Raw genomic sequence first — 21041 nt, forward strand, 5'->3', positions numbered from 1 at the left:
GCTTGGTCAAATAAGACAGAAACCAATAATCCCTTTTCTTTATACAAAATAATCAGCTGCAGGATGAATGGCTTTAATTCACGTTCCTTTTCTTTTTTTTTCCTTCAAAGAAATCAAGAAACCATCAATATGATGCCTATTTTCAGGTCATCAAAATAAAAATATTGACTTTAAGAGGGCTACCACATCTGCTCCCGCTGTTCTCACTGTTCACTCACCAGTTCCTGTTTGCCTTTCTCATATGGAATGCATTTTTTTAAAAAAATAAATCAGGGCCAAAAAAAGCCTTAAATGAAAATGAACATTAAAAGTGTTATTTTTAAATGATCGATGCAAAATTAAATAGTTACATGCCTGAAAGTATATCTCCAAAAGAAAATGCCTAGGACTGCTGAAAAAAGAGAAATTCTAAAGTGATGGCCTCATTGTGTGTGAGAATCCACGGTTCTCTGTAGTCTCTATTTTAGCCTAGCCTATTATTTGGGGAAATAATCCAAACTATACTTAGAAAATGATGGGCCCTAAGCTATCAGTCAAGACCCAGGAAAGGGATTTCCGAGTTGTTGTAACCTGCCCCTGAGGATAGAAACCCAACTGCTCCCAAAGTCAAAACAGTTCACAAAGTGCTGAGTGGAAACAAAACAGGAGTACTCTTTCAAAGATAATCACCGTGTGTCCTCTCATTCTGTTCTCCCAATCTCGAGAAAAGAATGAGAGAATTGAAGGAAGGAAGAAAGAGATGATAGGATATGTGAACAAATCCATGTTGACCCAATTTTGGAATGCCAAAATGAGGGAGACCTCTTAACCTGTGGAAGATGGATTTTGTGAACCAATAAAAGGCACTTCTGTTTTTCACTAATGTAAAACTGGGAGCACAGCCTGAAAATATTATCAGAGGCTAAAGGAGTGTGGAAAAAAAGTTCATGGATGGTAGCTCCATAACAGAATTTATTAAGCTGAGGATGAAGCTCAGTCCTGGAGAAAAATTGGAAAAAAAAAGTGTCTCCCTGTTTTCTTTGCCAAGGTAGGGGGACCAAAGATATGGAATATTATAGCTTATGTTGTCAGACATGATTGATTTTGCTGAACTGAGTTTTTTTTTTTTATTTGTTACAAGAGTCACTGAGTGTAAGGGGGAATACATATTTGGAAATGAATATGACATATAGACAAAAGCTATCAATGAAAATTAGATTATTTTTAAAAGGAGGTAGGGATGTCTGTGGCTCATTCTCATCTTTTGAAGTTGGTGTTATGGAAGGCAGACTGTCCCATAAAATGTCCTTTGAAACCAGTGCCATAAGCAAACTATTGGCTGGAACAACAAGGGATCTGGCCCATTATCACATTTCTCAAGTCCTTGGCATGGACAGCAGATCATATACTCACTATTTAGCTTTTACTTTTAACTGAGTCCACTAAATTCCTACTCTGATGCCTCATCCCGATGTGGTGATGACTCTGACTGTGATGTATGTCTGCCATCAGAGGACCTGTTTAGTGAAGCTGGGCTACTAAGGAAGACCATTTACTAAGACACAAAGGGAAGCAGTATGGTACAGTGGAAAGAAAGGGTACTAGATGTGGATTTAAGGGCAGGGATTCATATCTTGGGTCTGCTGTCCCTGAGACTTCAGACAAATCACTTCAGCTCCTCTGGGCTTCAGTTTCCTCATCTCTAAAATGAAGGAATTGGACTAAGTCTCCAAGGTCCTTTCCAGCTCTCATTCTGTGTTCCCACCATCCTAACTCGTGTACATATCAGTGGAGAGACTCTCCCTAGTGATAGAATCATGGAGAGCTCATGTAAGAAATAACTCTTGAATGCCAAAGGCCATTTGATGGCTAAAATATTCAGGATGGAGAATTAGGACACACTCATCAGGGGCAGGAGGAAATAGATATCTAGACTCCCATTTTCATGAATATCTGAGCTGTTGAGATAGCACAAAGGAGACACGGTCATGGCAAGGTTACGATAACCCATCATTACCATTCATTCCTGAATGGACGGGAACTGAGAACAGTGGGTTTCAGACCTCACTGCTCTTCTTATGGTTTTAGCCTCTGAAAGAGCTCATTTTAAGGTGGTCTCTTCTGCAAGATATAGACCATTAAGGCGTCATGTTTTTTTCGCTTTCAGAAATCTTGACATTTTGTATGTCTCAATATTGTTAGCTCTTTTAGAGGAAATGCCCGATTACACAGAACTGAATTTTGCCGTCATGAATAATTTGATTGCTGCTCTCTTGGGCCTAACATGCTGCAGCAATATCTAATAATCCTCCGACCATTAGCCGAACTCTGTGTTTTGGCATGTCTGCTGTTGGCAGTGAACATGCTGCCTGGAAAATTTCATCCCACTGGAGCAGAAGGATTGAAGAAAAAAAGCATTTAAATTCAATAACAAAAGGGATTCTATTTTAGCAATTGAGCAATTTTGGGAATATTTTAGATGATGTCTTATAGGATAAGACCTAATGTAAGATGACTTAAGCCTGGGAAAATGGAGAAGGGATAAGTGAGCTTACTAAACAGTGAGTGTGTGTGAATATACACACACAACATTGAGTTGAATGAATTCAGTTTATAGTCTGTAAAAATAAACTATCGTTTTTTGGTTACAAGTTCATAAATCAATACAGAATTCCTTACTTATCTTTACTTTGGGTATTTATCTTCCTTCAATTCAGCAAACATATATGCATAGTCTACTATGTGCAATGCACTGAGGCCGTGAGGTGAGTGATGGAGGAAATTTTAATAAGCGAGGGATAGATAGGTGAAATGGAATGGTATTCCATACCCCTACCCCTATGGATATACAAAGATAAGAAGATGTTATCCTTACCTTTAAGAGGCTAACAAATATGGTGTGAGGCCTAAAACAAGTATGCAAATAACTACAAAATAAGTCAAAATATGCTAAGTACCCTAACAGAGGTACTAATGATTATGGGGAAGGAATCGATCATACGGCGATAGTTGTTTATGTATGATTCATAGCACCAAAAAAGGCTTGTGCAGCCTATGAGTCTTAGATGTCAGAGAGGTGGCAGAGAAGTGGTAGGTGGGAAGGGGATAATAGGGCAGAGAGAAGAGAATGGTGTAGAAGAGTTGATGAATGGTGCCTTTTCCATAGACAGGGCTGGCCATGTGCATGTGCTGGGGAGTAGGTGACCAATAGAGCCAGCCTCAGACTAGGAAGCTGGGTCTCAGATGATTATATAGGACAGACAATCACCAGGGAATGTTACCTTTGGTGATTCTTGGACCTTAACTGCAAGTCTCCCCACTTTCAACCTCTTAAATTACCATATAGGTAACAACTCACTTCTCTTAGTATGTTTATATAAGCTTCTACATGGTATAGTACCACTGAATTTGGGGTCTGGAAGATCGAAGTTTAAAATCTAGCTTCAGACACTTAGTAGCTGTAAGGGCATGGGTAAGTCACTTAACCTCTGTCTGCCTCAGTTTCCTCATCTGTGAAGCAGAGATAACAACAGCACCTCCTTCCCAGGGTAATTGTGGGGACAAAATGAGATATTTATAATGTGCTTTTCAAACCTTAAAGCATCATATAAATACTATTATTTATTTATTTTTTAGGGTAGAGTGTTGTTGGGTCAACTAGGTGGCACAGTGAATAGACTGCTGGGCCTGAAATCAGAAAGACTCATCTTCCTGTGTTCAAATCTGGCCTCGACACTTTCTGGCTGTGTGACCCTGGGCAAGTCACTCAACCCTGTTTGTCTCGGTTTCCTCATCTGTAAAATGAGCTGGAGAAGAAAATGGCAAATCACTCCAGTATCTTTGTTAAGAAAACCTAAAATGAAAAGTCCAACATGACCGAAAATGACTGAACAAAGTGTCTTCCAACCTGCCAGAACGAGATGTTGGTTTTACCTACTATATATTGATAGTGCTTGGGTTCTCTTCTGCTAATGATTACTCCCTCTTTCTGCAAGTCCACAGCTATATCTCTACCCCTAAAGACTGACAACAGAGGACTTTGGCCTTCTCCATCATTCAGCTCTCCTCAAAGATTATCAACGCTACCATATATTCTGTCGTCCTCCCCTTATGTAGCAGAAGACCAAGTACAGCTACCCTGGGGGTTCATTAAAAAAAAAACGGTTGAGTGTCTGTGCTAATCCTTTAGAGAGAGTTCTCCGCTACCCGTACTTTCGATGTCATCCTTTTGCCTCCATGATCTCTAATCTCTCTCTTTTCACTGTCTCCTTTCCATCTGTTCACAAACATGCTGGGGTCTTCATAATGCTAAAAACAACATTCCTTAGATCCTTCTACGTCATGTCTCTCTTCCCCTTTCACTGCCACTACTTGAAAAATTTAAATATAAGTATAAAACATATCTAAAACTAAAAAAATCTTTCTACACAAACCTTTTATTTTAAACTTCCCTATTTCTATTGAAGCCACTACCATCTCTCTAATGACTCAGGTTCATAATCTCAGCATTATCCTCGACTCCTCTCTCCTCCCCAACACATATCGAATCAGCTGCAAAAGCTTGCCACCCAACCTCTTTTGCATCTGAACCTTCTCTCTCTACTTAGAAAGCCACCTACTTAGTTTAGAGTCTCAAAACCTTTCAAACTAGACTTTTCGTTTGTTTGTTTGTTTTGTTTTTGGCTAGGCAACCCGGGGTTAAGTGACTTACCCAGGGTCACACAGCTATGTATCTGAGGCCACATTTGAACTCAGATCCTCCTGAATCCAGGGCCGGTGCTCTATCCACTGTACCACCTAGCTGCCCCAACCACCTAGACTTTTCTAACAGTCTACAAACTGATCTCCTTGCCTTGTGTCTTTCCACACTAGGACACCCTACCTGCTATTGCCAAAGCAAGTTTTTGAAAAGTGGACCTGGCCAAGTGACTCCCTTACTCCAGTGGCTTCCCATCGGTTCTAGGATAAAATATGACCTCCTCTGGACAGGCTTTAAATCCCTATCCAATCTAGCCTCAACTTAACCTTCCAACTTATTGGATATATCTTCCTCTCCTGTTCTGAGATCTAGCCAAACCTTCCTTCTCCCTGTTTCTCCCACACAACATCCCACCTCTGTGCCTTAGTGGCATTCCCTCTTGACCTATGGCCTCACAGAGTCCTCTCCTGTTAAGACACACAGCTCAAGCATCATCTTCCGCATGAAGCTTGGTGCCCTCCCTCCCAAACTATCTTCTATTTGGCTACTCCATAAATACGTATTTGTATCTCTAGGGCCTAGTACAGAGTCTGACACAGAGCAGGTGCTTAAAAAATACTTGTTGGTTAATTTATTCTAATTACAAAATCCAGTGGCCTCTTTGACCTTTTGTTGACTAGCTTCTCCTTCAAGATACTCTTTCCCCTTGACTTCAGAGACGAGCCAATCTGTGCTCACCCTTATTTTTAACCACTTCTGTCCTTCATGGTCCCTTGCCTTGATATTAGTAATTCCTTGAGTTGGGCATTCCCTGAGGTGCAGTCCTTAATTTATTTTTCCTCTCACTGCAATTTCTCCCTTGGCATTTTCATTCACTCCTAGACCTACAACAACATCAATAGTGGTGTCAAACACACAGACTGCATGAGGCTCAAACCAGATCAAAATGTAATTGGGAAATATTTAACAAAGTAACTAAAAATACACTAAACCATGGATAATAGTAAATTATAGTTTTTCTAAGGCAATATGCATCCCACAGGGATCCTAACATATGGTTTAGTGGCCTCTGTTTCTATTTGAGTTTGATACCACTGAATTACATCCACTTAGTTGACTACTAAATCTGCATCTCCAACCCTGGCCTCTCTTCCAAGCACTAGACCCAGATGCTCTTCTGCTTGCTACACATCTCAGCCTGGATGTCTCACTGGCACTTCAAATTCAGCACGTCCAAAACAGAATTTCATATTTGACTTGTCTTTCCTTCCTGGGGACCACTATTTTTGTCAGTGACACTATCCAGTGACCTGATGAATAAAATGTCTGTTGAACCAAATGTCTTATCAATTTCTGTGAATTCAAGTGTCAGTGAAGCCAATTCTCAAATCTTGACTGCCATTCCTTCATTACATGGATGGCCCAATTATGCAGCAAATTCAGCATGTCTAAAGCATAACTCATCCTTCTTCCCAAAACTTTCCTGTTTCTGTTGAGAGCACTACCCTTTCTCTTCTACTCAAAAATCTTTCATGGCTACCTCAAGGCCCTCTCTTCTCTCTCCTCTCTTTCCCTCTCTCTCTCCCCTCATCGCCCCTTGCCTCTCTGTTAAAATGTGCTGCTAAGTCTTCCCCATATACCATTTTCCAACTCTAGAATGCTTTTTCTTCTCACCTCTTCCCCTCCGAGTACCTGGCTTCCTTCTAAGCATTTCCTACATAAAATCCTTCCTGATACAGCAGCAACAACAACAATAACTAGCACTTCTATAGCACTTTAAGGTCTACATAGTAGGTACTTACTATTATTATTCTCATTTTAGGGATGAGGAAATTTGAGCAGAGGTCAAGTGACTTGCCCAGGAAAACAGAGCTAGTGAGTGTCTGAGGCTGGATTTGAAATGGGGATTTCCCGACTCCAAGTCCAACACTCTACTGTGCTACCCAGCTGCCTTACACCAGTTCTTATCACTCTCCTCCTCCTGAAATCAATTTTGTAAAGAAAGCCCTCTGTATTTACTTATCTAGGTATATGTTGTATTCCCCTAATAGAATGTGAAGTCGGGGATCACTGAGTTGGTGTTTAGTTTGTCTGTTCTGCTTTGTAGCAGTAGAAGCTAGGACAGGGACTAGCAGCTGGACACAGCAGTGCTTAATAAGGGTTGGTTGCAGAGCTTATGTAGTCTTCCCCCATTTATTAATAGAAATATTGACTATGAAAACAATAGGATAAAAGAGACTTCAGGGCTCACAGAGCCAAAGAAGGGTCAGGGCTGGAAGGGCTCTTGTAGATGACCTAGTCCAGCTTTCTTATTGTGTAGGTTTCACTCAGAGGTAAAATGAATTGAATCTAGTCATATACCTAATGTGGCAGACCTTGACCTTCTGACTCCTAATCCAAGGCACTTTGTACCGCACCATGTTGTTGATCTAATTTAGGGCAGGCCTGTATTTTACTCAAAACATAGCTTATTTTTATACCAACTTAGGAAAATAGTCATGGGGTGAACATTTAAAAATTATTTTCACTGAATTATTTGCTCCCTCTCATTCTGAAGGCCTCCAGAAATAATCAGCACCAACACATGCACACCACTTACTGTCATATTCTTGTAACAATTCCACTGCTGTCAAGAGCACAGCTCTGTGCTCTGGGTCCCTGATGTTTAGCTCATCCAAGTCTTCTTCTTCCAGAAGCTTGAAGGTGTCCAGGTCCTCATAGCCATTAAACAGAAAGGTGGGCATGTGTTCCTACCACGGAAAGAAAACTTTTATATAACTGAACCATTAGTAAGTGCCTACTGTATACAATGTGGTTCACTAGGCCACATACAATCTATAAACTTAAAAACTAGTCTGAGTTCTCAAACTTGGGTTATGATTCAGAGCCAATCCTCTCTATCTCAAGAATAGCGAATTTGTAAGACATTTCTCACACATGATATTTTCATTTAACAACAGAATAGGTACACTGTATGTGATGATTGGTCCCTCCCAGAGGGATCTATAAATGTGTTATTGGAAATGAGTTGTTGACTTTGGTATATCATAGCACAGAGTCATTAGTACCCTGGGGGAAAAGGGAACTCCTTTGGATTTTTGCAGGAATTGACAGCTGGAAACTTTGTACCAGGAAATGGAAACATAGCTTTTCTAATAGGTGGCTATCCTCACGATCCATTGAGGAACCTGTTGGCTCAGGAACTGACTTTTCAGCAGCAGGAAAGGACCACTTTGGCACCGTAATGTCTCTCCCTATGCCTGAGCATCTCAAACAAGAAGTCTCCTAGATCATGTGACCACATTTTAATGCAGCATTGGTTGCCAATTCACATGGGGTCACCCCCGACATACTCATCAATTATCTTCAGTCACTGGGTGTTAGACAATTAAATACATCTAGGCTCCACTAAACAGTAGGAACAGGGAATCCTTGTGAACCACTTGTGATATCTGAATTTTCACTGCATATTTCCATTAAGCAAGAACCAATTAATATATTTTATAGAATTATAACTTTTAATAGTTTGAATTCAAATACATATGACCACTTCACACTATTAATTATTCCCATAAATCAGGATCTAGCTGTAATTGGTTTAGTGTTTTTTGTTTTTTTGGGGTTTTTTGGGTTTTTTTGGTGAGTTGGGGGAGGAGAGGGTCCAGACCTCTAATTCTATCACTGTAGAAAGCTGCCCATGAAGAAATCCCCCCTACCCAATACAGATTAGCAATTTTTTTGGGTGATTTCTAATCTTAGAGAGCTGCTTAGGACAGTGATGTCAAACTCAAATAGAAATGGGGCCCACTAATCCGTACATAAGGATCCCTTGGGGCTGCCACAAATTGACTTAATTTGAAAATGTAATATGATTTACATTGTACCGTATTTTAAATTATTTTGTTAAATATTTCCCAATTACATTTTAGTTTGGTTTGAGCCCACTCAGGAATGTTGTGGGCCACATTTTTGATGTCTGACACCTCTGACTTAGGGTATTGTACCAAGAAGTTTAGTAACTTATTCAGACAATGTATCAGAGGCAGGAGAGTCAGGACTTGAATCCAGATTGTCCTCACTCTGAGGACAGCCCTCTATCCACTCTACCAGGTTATGTCTTGTATTATTTAAGTAACAATGAACAGCACTGCAATATTATCTACATCCCTGACACTGGCTACTTATAAAGGTGCTTAAACCAGATCAGTTAAACTAACCCCTCTGTGAAACTGCCCCTACATTCCTTATTTACCCTAAAACTAAGTGATGTCAGATAAGAGAAGTAACTGACTTTTAGGTTGATCCTGTCAAGCAGATCTTCTACAGATTTGGGCTGTGGTGGTCTTCCTTTTCTCCTTCTCCTAGTGGGGCGCTTGGGTTTCTCTTCCTCTTCATTTAACACATCCACATAGATAAATTTGAAAGTACCAACTTTGTTGTTCAACAATCCCATCCAGGTACCCATTGGAGGCTTGCTGATTATATCAATAATATCACCTTTCTGTGAAGCAGAGAACTTTCCATTAGAATCTTTTCATTAAGTACATTTCTGTGCATAATTCATTCAGATGTCATAATAATTAACTGGAAATGCTATGATTGCTGTAACTAGGGCTCAGCCATTAAACTTGCTGGGTTATGCTTTCTCAGCCTAACTTGTAGCACAGAGCTGGGCACATCTGCATGTGTTTGGCTCTACTCCTGCATGTGTCAGTCAATTTGGGTCCTTCGGTGCTTTTAATGGAAGCTTCGGAGTGAATTATAGAACTCTGCCATGTTCTCCCTCCTTCATATACCAGGCCACATCCCAGCGCAGAAAGCACCAAGTGATTGACCCTGATGCTGTAGCTCATAGGAGAGTAAATTCATTATCTCAAAGCCTTCCAATTTTCTTCCCCATCATTTAAAAAGCTCCTAAAATCTCATTTGAAAAAAAAAAGATTTCTTGTCCTCCTCTTGCCTATACAATTCAGTCGCTGTAAAAACTAAATTGGCAACTAAGGCTTGCATATACTGAACAGAGCCTCAAGATGGAAAATGAAAATTCCAAATTCTTAACCTTTCTTGTATCACAAACCCCTTTTGAAGTCTGGTGAAGTGGGACACTTCTCAGAATGTTTTTAAATGCATAAAAACATAATGGATTACAAAAGAAATGAATTATATTGAAATAATTATTTATCAAACTAGTTAAAAGACCTATGTTTAAGAATTCCTGTTCTACTGATGCTAAGTGAAGTGAGCAAAACCAAGAGAATATTGTACACAGTAATGGCAACACTGTGCAACGATCAACTAGGATAGACTTAGCTCTTCTCAGCAATACAATGATCCAAGACAATTTCAAAACACTCGTGATAGAAAATGCTATCCATATCCAGAGAAAGAACTATCTGAATGCAGATCACAGCATACTATTTTCACTTTGTTTTTTGTTCTTTCTTTCTTGTGTTTTTTTTTTCCTTTTCTTTTGGATTCTTCTTTCATAACATGACTAATGTGGAAACAGGTTATATATGCATAATCACGTTAAACATATGTCAGACTGCTTGCTGTCTTGGGGGAAAGGGAGGGAAGGGGAAAAATTTGGCGCTCAAAATCTTACAAAAATGAATGTTGAAGAACTCCTGTTCTAGAGAGAAACCCAAGTTAGCAGATGGCAAGAGTAGAGTGAATATAGCAGCTCCAGCCTCTTAAATCTAGCTAGACTTTGTTCCATTTCTTACTGTAGGAGAGACCAGTTCAGTAATGTTTTAGGCATGAAAAAGCAAAGAAGGGAAAGAATTCTTTTAAACATTTGCAAAAGCAAGCCAACAAAATGCACGTTATAGGAACAAAATGGCAGGCTATACCTTGAGCTTGAGGGAGTCTGTATCATAAGGACTAGGTGTAAAGTCAGTGTGAACCCTTGCTCGCCCACAGAAAGGCCCTCGATAGGGAGGCTCTTCATCATCACCATCTTCAGATTTGACACTCTCCCTGTTACTGGCTGAGGAATCAGTTGTACTCACCGTCTGACCACCTTCGTAGGGAAGACAACAAGAGTAAGTCTGAGTAGCAGACAGGCCTAGACCTGGAAAGGTCCCATTCCTTATCTACAAAATTCTTAGGCTCTTTTCTGGGCCCAGCAAGATAAACTGGCTTGCCCAGGTCATACAGATCACTAGACGCAGGATTAAACACTGGCCCTCTACCTCTGCTATTAGAATGTTTACAGTATCAAATCTACTAACATTTTTAAATTTTTGAATCATTGTCTTCTGTAGCTGCATGCATCCTTGTGGACACCTCTACTGGAGCCTTGTCCTGAGGCACTTGGCTGTCGCACACAAATACAAACATCAGAGTTGGGTATTTAACTTACTCATTGCCTACATATATCACTATTTTTTTTTTAAAGGAGCCCTCCTATATTGACCATCAGGGGAAAGAGATGATGGAAGAGAAAACAGTACAACTCTTGGACAGCTTTCCATTGTGCAAATGCAAGACTTTCTAGTACTAGAAACGTCAAACACTAATTATAATGTTCTTTATTACTTTGACAAAGAGAGACTTTTTTTAAAAAAAATTATGATCCAATGCTCTATAAGCACATATGTTAAAACCTAGAACACCACAAACCCTGCAATTATCACTTCCCTCCCTTTACTCCCCTCATTTTAAGGCAGTACAAAAGTTACAGAAGTTAATGCATATACTAGGATAACACATACAGGAACACTTGGTTCTCCATCATTGGTAGGGAGAATGAGTATTTAAGTCAACATTGGCTTAGTCACTAGAAATCTGTCATTTATAAAAACCAGAGAAAAATGCTTCCGAGAAAGCCTGAGCATCATTTCCTTCACCCAGGGCTTGGCCTAGGAGATGCAAGATGCCATCATTGTGGTACGCTTGGAGCAAACCCTGAGGCACTCGCTATGCAAACACACCTCTCTTGCTGGCCTGCATGTTGATATTCCCCCTTCTGGTTAGTCTGGGGGTAAAACAGGAGGGACACTGGCCTCTATATCAGGATGGCAGCTCTTTCCTTTACCTCTCTCTCGTTAGCACCTCAAGTTACATCCCTGCATCAGATTACTGAGGTATCATTCAGGAAAGCTTTAGGGAGTGAAATACAGGACGGATAAGCTTTACTTCTACTAATGAAAATAAAAATTAATAGCATTTACATAGCAGTCTAAGGTTTTTTTGCAAAGCATTTTACATATAATGTAACTTGATCCTCCTAACAACAATAGGAGGCAGGTGCTATTATTGCCTCCATTTTACAAATGAAGAAACTGAGTCCAACAGAGGTTAAGTGACTTGCCCAGGGTCCCATAACTAATGTTTGAGTTAAACTTGAGTCTTCCTGATCCTAAGTCCAGCACTTCTCACTTAACTTAATAGAACAAAAGGAACATGGCAGAGAAAAAGTCTCAGTAGTTCTACGGAACATTATGAGTCAATAGACTAAGAAGGGTCATTGGACCACAAGGATTATTAATGTAGAACCAGAAAGGAACTTAAGAGGTCATTAAACCCAGATAGATGCCTTAATTTTACCACTGAAAAAGCTAGCTGAGGGACAATGAAAACCTCTTACCCAAAGTCACATAAGGGGCAGAGCCTGACTTTGAATCCAGGTCTTTTGACTCCAAATCCTTTGAATCCAAATCTTTCCACTAGTCCACGCTACTTCCTACCTAAGCCCCAAGGAGAGCGCCTCAAGAGGGAGGGGTAAGGAATACTAATGACTAACTCAATCTCCTTCATAATTTTACCAATGGTTGAGAACATTCTTTCCCAGTAAAAGAAAGTGGTTTTTCCCATGACTGGTGTGAAAACTGCTGTAAGGCATTTGGAGCTCTCAGTGGGAAGTTTAGAAACAGAATTACCAAAGTTTCTGCTATCATAATGTTTACAGTATAAAATCTACTGACATTTCAAAATTTTTGAATCATTGCCTTGTCGCTGCATTTATGCTTGCAAACACCTCTACTGGAGCCTTGTCCCGAGGCACTTAGTCGTCACACACAAATACAAACGTCACAGTCAGGTATTCAACTTACTCATTGAGCTCTGACCACTGAGAGAACTCCTCAGACTCTCCACAGACCCACCAGCTTTCAGTTTAGGTTTTTCCAGGGACTCTTTATCAGGTTGAGGTGACTGGGGAGACCCCGGTATTCCATCAGTGCTGGAGTCCTGAAAATAAGTTACAACAAATACACATTTCCCTGTGTTGCCAAAAAATTGTCCTTCCTTAATTCTATGGCCCGTAACTAATTTCAAAATTTCCTTAATGTCCCATTCCTGATTCCATGACATGTATTAAATCATAGATTTTCAGGAAGCCTTCCCTGTACTCTCTGAGATTGCCTCACATCTAATCAGTATATGGCTTCTATATACCTAGTCATTTTCAGGTTTGTTTCAAAAATGGAGATAAAACAGTACCTACCTTTTGCAAGGATCAAAGGAAATAATATTTGTAAATCACTTAGCACATAGTAGGCATTATATAAATACCAGCTATTATTATTATGGCTTCCACTGGAATGTGAGCCCAGGAGATAGGAACTGTTTTTTTTTCATTTTAATATTTCATTTTCCCCCAATTACATGTTAAAAACAATTTTTAACACAAATTTTTAAGCTTTCGAGTTCCAAATTTTCTCCCTCCTTTTCTTCCCTCCCTTCTCCCTGAGACAGGAACTGTTTTTGCCTTTCTTTGTATCTTCAGTCCTTAAAACGGTTACCTGGCACACAGCAAGCACTTAATAAATAAAAGCACTTGTGGACTGATTGTACATCTTATTTTTCAAGTTGTAGTCAATACAACCATTTTTCACACTCTCCACTTTAGATTTTCCTCAAGAAATCCAAGTGAGACAAATGAACGTTTTCTCAAAATGCTCAGCTAAAACCCTAACCAGGTCTCTAGCACTTTAAATAGTCTCAGTAAAAGGTATAACTTTCAAAAGTGGTCCAAATAGAGCCCACAGAATAGGAATATAGATCTGGAACAATCATCACAGAATAATTATGCCACCTTAACAAGAAGCACAATTTTTTAACTGAAACAAAATGTTATGCCAAGTGGAAAAAACCTAAGTCGCTGGATTCTTGTGTTTTCACTTAGACAGATATGCCTAAGTTGGCTAAAAACTCGTGTAGACAGTAAAGTTTTTGTTTTTCAGTTGACTCAATGATACTTTTTTCCACATGCAACAGCGCAGTTTGATTTTTCCCTATTTTCATTCCTTCCAATTTTACAGCCAGTCTGTAAAGTCTTGTCCATATTAGAATGCTGACAGTCAAGTTCATCCTATGAGAAAAGATGCAATCCATTCCATTTTGGGCAGTCAATTGCTGCTATACATTGTCCAGCAACTTATTTTGAGGAATAATGCTGCAAAGTCAATGTACAACTTTAAAATAAACTACAAGACTTCTTTTTAATATAGAAATGACAAGCGATTTGGCACAATCTGTCTGTGGGCATGTGAACATAAACCATCAGAACTGAAACCTATTATTTACATGGTGCAGATTCATCAAAAATTATCTACAAAGTATGGGATTCTGCAGGCCATGCAAACATTTAAGGTCAACAGTAATAGGACCTTTTGGTTTAATACAAATCCATACTTTACTTCTAGAGAACACAAAAAAAGCCAGTATTAATAAAACCAATGTAGTATGAGAAGGTCCCTGAAATGCCAAATTTTGAAGCCCTGAAAAAAATAATTCTTCCTAAGTAAGACACAGGGGGAAAATGATCCCTACACTAAATTCCCTATATAGCATGCATTCAACAAACATCAATAAAGTATCTTGTTTTACGCACTGAGGAACACTGGAAAACAAATAATACATGGTGCACTAATTGAGATATAGGGTCCCTGCACTCAAGGACCAAGTGGGGAAGATAAGACTGAAGTCATTATAAACTAAAAAAAAAAAAAAAAAAGAACATGATTAATACATATGGGGCATCAAGAACCATGACAGTTTTTTTTCTGGGGATGAGGGGAGGCAAGGTTATTTATAATTCAGGAGGATCAAGGGAAGGCTTCATGGAGGAGATGGTGTGCAGAGTATTTAAGGAATAGGTAACAGAGCAAACAAAGACATGGAGATGGGAAAGCATACCTTCTATTCATGGAACAGGCTGCATTTCAGTTCAACTAGAGTGTGGGGAGTGGAATGGTATGAAGTAAGGCCTAAGAGGCTGGTGGAGCCAGACTGTGGAGGATGCTAAACAGTAGGTTAAGCAGTTTGGACTTTATTAGGTATGAAATATATCATAATGAAAGAAAACTAAACTGAAAATGCACACACAATGCTATACGTGCACTTTAATATTTTTCACCAAATAGCACAACCCTCAATCAATCCAAAATACCAACCCTACCTCTTACAAGTGATAGGAGGGAAAAATCATCATAAGTTTTTAAACAATAGAGCAAACTTAAGGCTTAGAACAACTGTTTACTAAATAAGGCATCTGTACATTAATCAAATTATAATGTTATCAAAGTGACCTTAAAATTATACTCATAATTTCATATAATCACCTTTTATTTTTATGCATTATATTTATATATTATTATATCTATTATATAATACATAATTTGTGATATATATATTATATATAGTGATAATGTATTTAATATTAATGTTTATATATCTCATGTTAATGTTTTATATCTTTATATACTTATAAATTCAGGACATGTAATTTACAAGAACTTTTGAGTATTACAGTTTATTGAGAAACATGATCCACTAATGAAATGACTTCAAATTGAAGGCTCTGATTTTGTTTGGCATAAGAGCAGCCTGTCTAAAAAGAACACATAGCAAATGCTTCACAGCTAGACAGAAGGACAGAATAGCTACAACACCTCAAGCCAGTACAGCCAAGTATATGAAAATGATGGAAAAAAACCCCAAAAGAATCCCCTTCCCCCACTGGTGAAGACCACAGACTAGAATATTAACAAATTTAGACTGAGGTCATCCTACACTAAGGCTAAATAATGTTTCTGAAGTTATGTTTGAACTGCAAGATACTATAGATCATACCATAGGAACACAGATTTAGAGCTGAAAGGGAACTCAGAGACCATTAGTCTAATTCCCTCATTTTACTGATAAAGAAAGTAGGCTCAGAGTGGTGAAGCTATTTGGCCATCATTGCAAGCTAGTAAATGGGAGAGCCAGGATTCAAACCAAATTCCTCTGAGTCTTCATAAAATCTCTCTCATATGCCCCCTTCTCTCCTTCGACACTGCCACAGCCCTGGCACAGGCCCTCATTATCTCACATCTGGACCACTGGATTGGCCTACTGGCCACAAGTCTTTCCATGCTTTTGTCCATTCTCCACTCAGCTATCCATGATCTCCCTAATATACAAGTCTAACCATGTCACTCCCTGCCCCAATAAACTCTAGTGGTTCCCTACTACCTTTAAGATTGAATATAAAATCCTCCTTAGCATTTTAAACTCTCCATAACTTACCCCCTTTACCTTACAGTATACTTTATACCTCCCCATCCTCACCTTCTTTACTACCTAGTGACATAGGCCTCCTTCCTGTTCTTTGAACAAGACAGTCCATCTTCTAACTCAGGCATTTTCATTGGTTGTCTTCCATCCCTAGAATGGTCCCCTTCCTCATTTCTGCCCTAGCTTCCCTGGCTTTCATCAACACCCAGTTAAGATCCCAACTTCTATAGGAAGCCTTTCCAAAATTACCCTTTAGTGTCTTCCCTGTGTTTTCCTAATTTATTCTGTAGATAGCTTGTTTGTACGTAGTTGTTTACATGTAGTGTTCCCCATTAGGCTGTGAATTTCTCTAGAACAGGGACTTTTGCCTTTCCTTGTATCGCCAGTGCTTAGCACAGTGCCCTACATATAGTAGGAACTTAATAAATGTTTATTGACTGAGTTTGCACTGCACCACTATGTTCCTCTTGATTACAGAAGTCCAATTATAGGTTTATCTTTTTTTTTCTAATGGTCCACAAGAGGGCGATATCGATTAGACCAAAAATGTTTGTTTTCCCAGCTGTTTTATTTGGCAGTTTCTGAGTGATTGCTTACATATTTCAAGTGGAAAAACTGATTTTAAAAGCCAGTGTCCGCATGCGCATATAGTCTGACAATGCACCCAACAGAAATGAGTAAAAACTGCTAAAAATGGCATTCTTGGGAAAAAATTGGTCAGAATTACCCCAAAGCCCAGATTTAAGACAGCATTTATTTACTTAACCATTAATCTCTCTCCCATTGCAATTAAGGTCTAAAATTGGTCATGCTCCTAAGGGATGGAATCATAGGAGAAACGAAAAAAATCAATTCTATGTTACCTTAATGGTTTATGCGTTAGGTCAATTTGTGAAAACACGCTTACTATTTAAGTACTAGTAAGTTGTGGTCCCCTACCTTATTGTGTGTTTCTAGAGCAATTAAATTTATTCTACATGTCCGGAATACAAGAACACAATGGACTGTCTTTTCAAGATTCTATTTTGTTGGCTCCTAAAGATCAAATGTATAGGATCTTAGACTTGGAAGTAGATGGTCATATCAGAGGACATCTAATCTCATGCCTTCAATTTCCATACAAAGAACAAGTGATTTGAACAAGGTCAAACAAGTAGTAACAGCAGATGAGGGATTTGAGCCCAGTTCCTTTGTCTTCCCTACAGCTAGTATTTTTTCTCCATTTGGGCCTCTCTTCAATACCAGATACCTACTTTGTAGGGTGAGATATGATGGAAAGTAAAGTCTGACTTTGTGAAGAATGGATAGAGCTGCCTGATCCTGAAGAAAACATAAAACTCTGTTCTATAAAAGATCATGCATTGAGAATTCTACTTTTTGTCATATTGCCATGGATGCTGGTCTGCTTTTCAGTTACATACCTGCTCAGAAACAGAACTGCTGTATTTCTTAGACATTCTTTTCCTCATTGTCTCTTTCACTGATTTCACCTTTTTTCCAAGAGAGATGCGGGAGGCAGTTGGTGACTTGATTACTTCTTTATACACAAAATCTCCCTCTTTACCCTACAAAGAAAAGTATTAGAAATAAAATTAATCTCCTAAAATTAAAAGAGAAATATACTGGTTCTCTGTGTCCAGTATATTAGAGCAATACTGGAGTATCCCTTTCATTGTTGTGAAGATCAAATGAAAATAATATTTATAAAGAACTTAGCAAATAGTGGGCACTATATAAATGCTAGCTGTTTCTAGGGCAGCCAGGTGGCCCAGTGGATAGAGTGCCAGGTCGGGAATCAGGAATCATCTTCCTGAGTTCAAATCTGGACTCAGGCACTTAGGGAATCTGAGCAAGTCCCTTAACTCTTTTTGCCTCATTTTCTTCAGATGTAAAATGAGCTGCAGAAGAAAAAAGCAAACCATTTAAGTATCCTTGCCAAGAAAACCCCAAAGAGGGTCATGAAGACTTGCACATGACTGAAAAAACTGAACAATAAAAATGATTATTTTTATTACTATTATCATCAGCTTTTTCTTAATTCGCCTTGATAATGCCATTTTTTTTTTACTGTCTGTTAGTGAAATATTATTGACCATCTGGGATAGTCTTTTAATCAAAAAGGTAGCTTTTGGTTCAGATCAGCCTGGGCAAATTCTTATTTCTGGGCTACCATTTCTAAACCATGTTACCTGAGTTCTAATCATTACTTTCATCCCCTTATCCTTCAGTCCTCAAGATCTTGGTATCTGAAAGTTGAGCTTTTACCATTTACCTTGACTTGAGCATGCCTGGAACAAAAGGCCTCCATGTTACCTCCCAGCCATTCTTTCCAAACCAAGCTACCTGCATACGACCCTCTTCTCTTTTCCCCTTTATTCCAGTAGTCCTTCATGTCTTGTTTTCCCACATTAGAATGTAAGCTCCAAGAGGGTAGAAGCTATTTTGCTTTCTTGTACTTATCCCAGTGCCTGACATATAGTAAGCACAAAACAAATGCTTTATCATAGTCTTTTTGCTCTTATTTTCCAACTTAGAGAGGGTTACATTTCAGTAGCAGAAAATTAAGGTGAGAAGAGCATCAGATTTGGACTGAGGATCTAGGTGGAAATCTTGATTCTGGGACTTACTGACTGTAAAACTTGAGCAATTCATTTACAATGTCTAGACCTCAATTATTTCATCTGGAAAATGAAAGGGCTAGAATAAATGATCTTTAAGATTCCTTTTAGCTCCCACAAGTTACAATTTATTTTGGAGGGCAGAGGGAGCTCAATGCTACAGTTTCATATCTAATCCTTTTTTTTTTGTTGTTCTTTTTATGCTGAAATCTTTGTGTTTAGTGATGATTGTTAGGTGACATAAAAAAGAAATTAGAAAAAAAGTTGTGCTACTGTTGATAGGTATAGGTATAAAGGCAACATCAAAGCAGGAGTTAACAAGTGGAGAATTAAGGATTTTTTAAAAGTTGCACAAATAAATTTATCCCAACATTAACACCAGATTATCACCACATTTCTGACTGATCAACTCTCAATTTTATCCTTCGACTCTAGGTTATATTGAAGCTACTTCTCAATCTATTTTATTTGAATCAATGATACAAAAATGAAATAAAAAGGATTTATTCTCTCTCTCCCTTCCTTCTTCTCTACCTCCCTTCCTAATGTAATACTTTAATTCTTCCAAAAAAAATCAAAATTTCTTGTATGGGCATTTTAGTTGATTCCTGCTAGCCAAAAGAGAAAGCATATTGACTATGCATGTGTTTTCTTCTTTTTTAATGGGAGGATGTGAGTGGGAGGAAGAGAAAATAAATGCTCGTTTTTTTTTTAAATTAACAATTTCAGAAATAATAATAATAAGCATTTTCATATAAAAATTCTTAAGAATAACAGCAAACCACCTATAAAATGATCTTATTAAGACTGAAAGAAAATATAATTCAGGGAGAATATTTCTATATCCTAGTCCTATAATTTGGTTCTCTCCAATGTTCCCAGAAAATGTCAACATACCCAAGGGTCTGGGATGTCCCTCTGTAGTCTACAATGGCCTTAAAAAGTCTAGCTTGGTTTGGCCCCAGTGAGACTGGATCTGTTTTAGGGCTTTTCATGCCAAGATGACCTAGAGTTAACAGCTCTTGTGGATTACATGCTTTGGGCCTATAACAGAGCTGACCCTTAGATATATAGCTACAAGGCTAGAGGCAGACTCAAGTACAGGAATTGCTCTAGAGGTTCCAGAAATACTTTTGGAGAATACTCATAATGAAATGAGGCAGAGACAGGGTGAAAGGCCTTCCCGCTAGACACTGAGCATTCCAAATGTCATTTTTGCTCTAGGTATGTAGGTAATTATTTTCTTCCCTGTGATTTAGCATCTTCCATTCCCCCACTGTGTACATGTTTCAGGTACTTCAAACTGGTCATGAAGAATTCCATGTATACACAAATGGATAAATCTAAACAAGCAAAATACTTCTAGTACTTCTAACTTTAACAACAACAACAAAAGAACGTGGTAATAAAGGCATCAAAGATCTGTTGTCCTCTAAGCTAACAGAAGGAAAGACGGACAGAGGCCATAAAGAATCATTATTCATTTTCTATGGTGCAGCGGGAAACATTAAGGTTGCTGATATAGAGCCCTCTTTCAAAAGAAGATTTAGGCTTCTTGTAAGGAAAAAAAACCAAACCAACCATATAGTATAAATTCTTAGAGATTTTAAATCTGAAACTTTCTCTGCAGCTACATCACTTGAAACCAAATCATTTGTTTTCCCCTGTCTTGCACTCACCATTGGGTCAGAATTATTATTCCCAATGTGCAGAGAACGATTCGTCAAGTCAAATCCTCCGAAACTGCAGGTCCTCTGTGGAAAGGACAGGGTAGCATACTGATTAAACACAGGCAGAACGGCAGAACAAACCCCCAGTAAATACATTTCCCAATTGCAGAACACCACTGAATCACAAATGGCTTTACGGAGATGGGAGCTGGAATGAGGAATGATGTGAAATCTCATGATTCATGTGGTGAAGAAACCTAGTTCATCTTGCTCTTTTCATGGGACATTGAACCTTGCCCAGACCCAGAGTTTCTAAAGTTCAAGATCTCCTTAATATGCTAAAATCATCTGGTTTGAAGAAAATCTCCAATTATTCCATGTAGTAAGAGTTCCAGTCTCTGGGCAACCAAATTTCAACATCCAACCCTGAACTACCCCCTCAGATTGGCCAAATGCAGTAACGGAAAATTTATGAATATTTACAGTGGGATCCAGAAACTCTGGCAGGGACATTAGGGAGAGCTATGGGGGGTTACTCTAAGAGATCTTGAACTCTAGTCTTCCTCAACT

The 21041-nt window shown here is 38.7% G+C and overlaps 1 protein-coding gene across 3 annotated transcripts in view; it reads right to left on the bottom strand.

Annotated features, from left to right (window-relative positions):
* SASH1 (SAM and SH3 domain containing 1) overlaps positions 1-21041 on the bottom strand; it is a 240834-nt gene that overhangs the window by 17641 nt on the left and 202152 nt on the right. For all 3 annotated transcript variants that reach the window (XM_020986580.2, XM_020986578.2, XM_020986577.2), the window contains 6 exons: positions 20481-20555; positions 17605-17748; positions 12736-12871; positions 10531-10700; positions 8970-9179; positions 7278-7428 (listed from right to left, as the gene is read on the bottom strand). In XM_020986580.2, the coding sequence (XP_020842239.1) occupies positions 7278-7428; positions 8970-9179; positions 10531-10700; positions 12736-12871; positions 17605-17748; positions 20481-20555 (886 nt within the window). The remainder of the gene's footprint in view (positions 1-7277; positions 7429-8969; positions 9180-10530; positions 10701-12735; positions 12872-17604; positions 17749-20480; positions 20556-21041) is intronic.

This window comes from Phascolarctos cinereus, unplaced genomic scaffold (genome assembly GCF_003287225.1).
Source record: "Phascolarctos cinereus isolate Bilbo 61053 unplaced genomic scaffold, phaCin_HiC Scaffold_5;HRSCAF=322, whole genome shotgun sequence".
NCBI classification, from domain to species: domain Eukaryota; kingdom Metazoa; phylum Chordata; class Mammalia; order Diprotodontia; family Phascolarctidae; genus Phascolarctos; species Phascolarctos cinereus.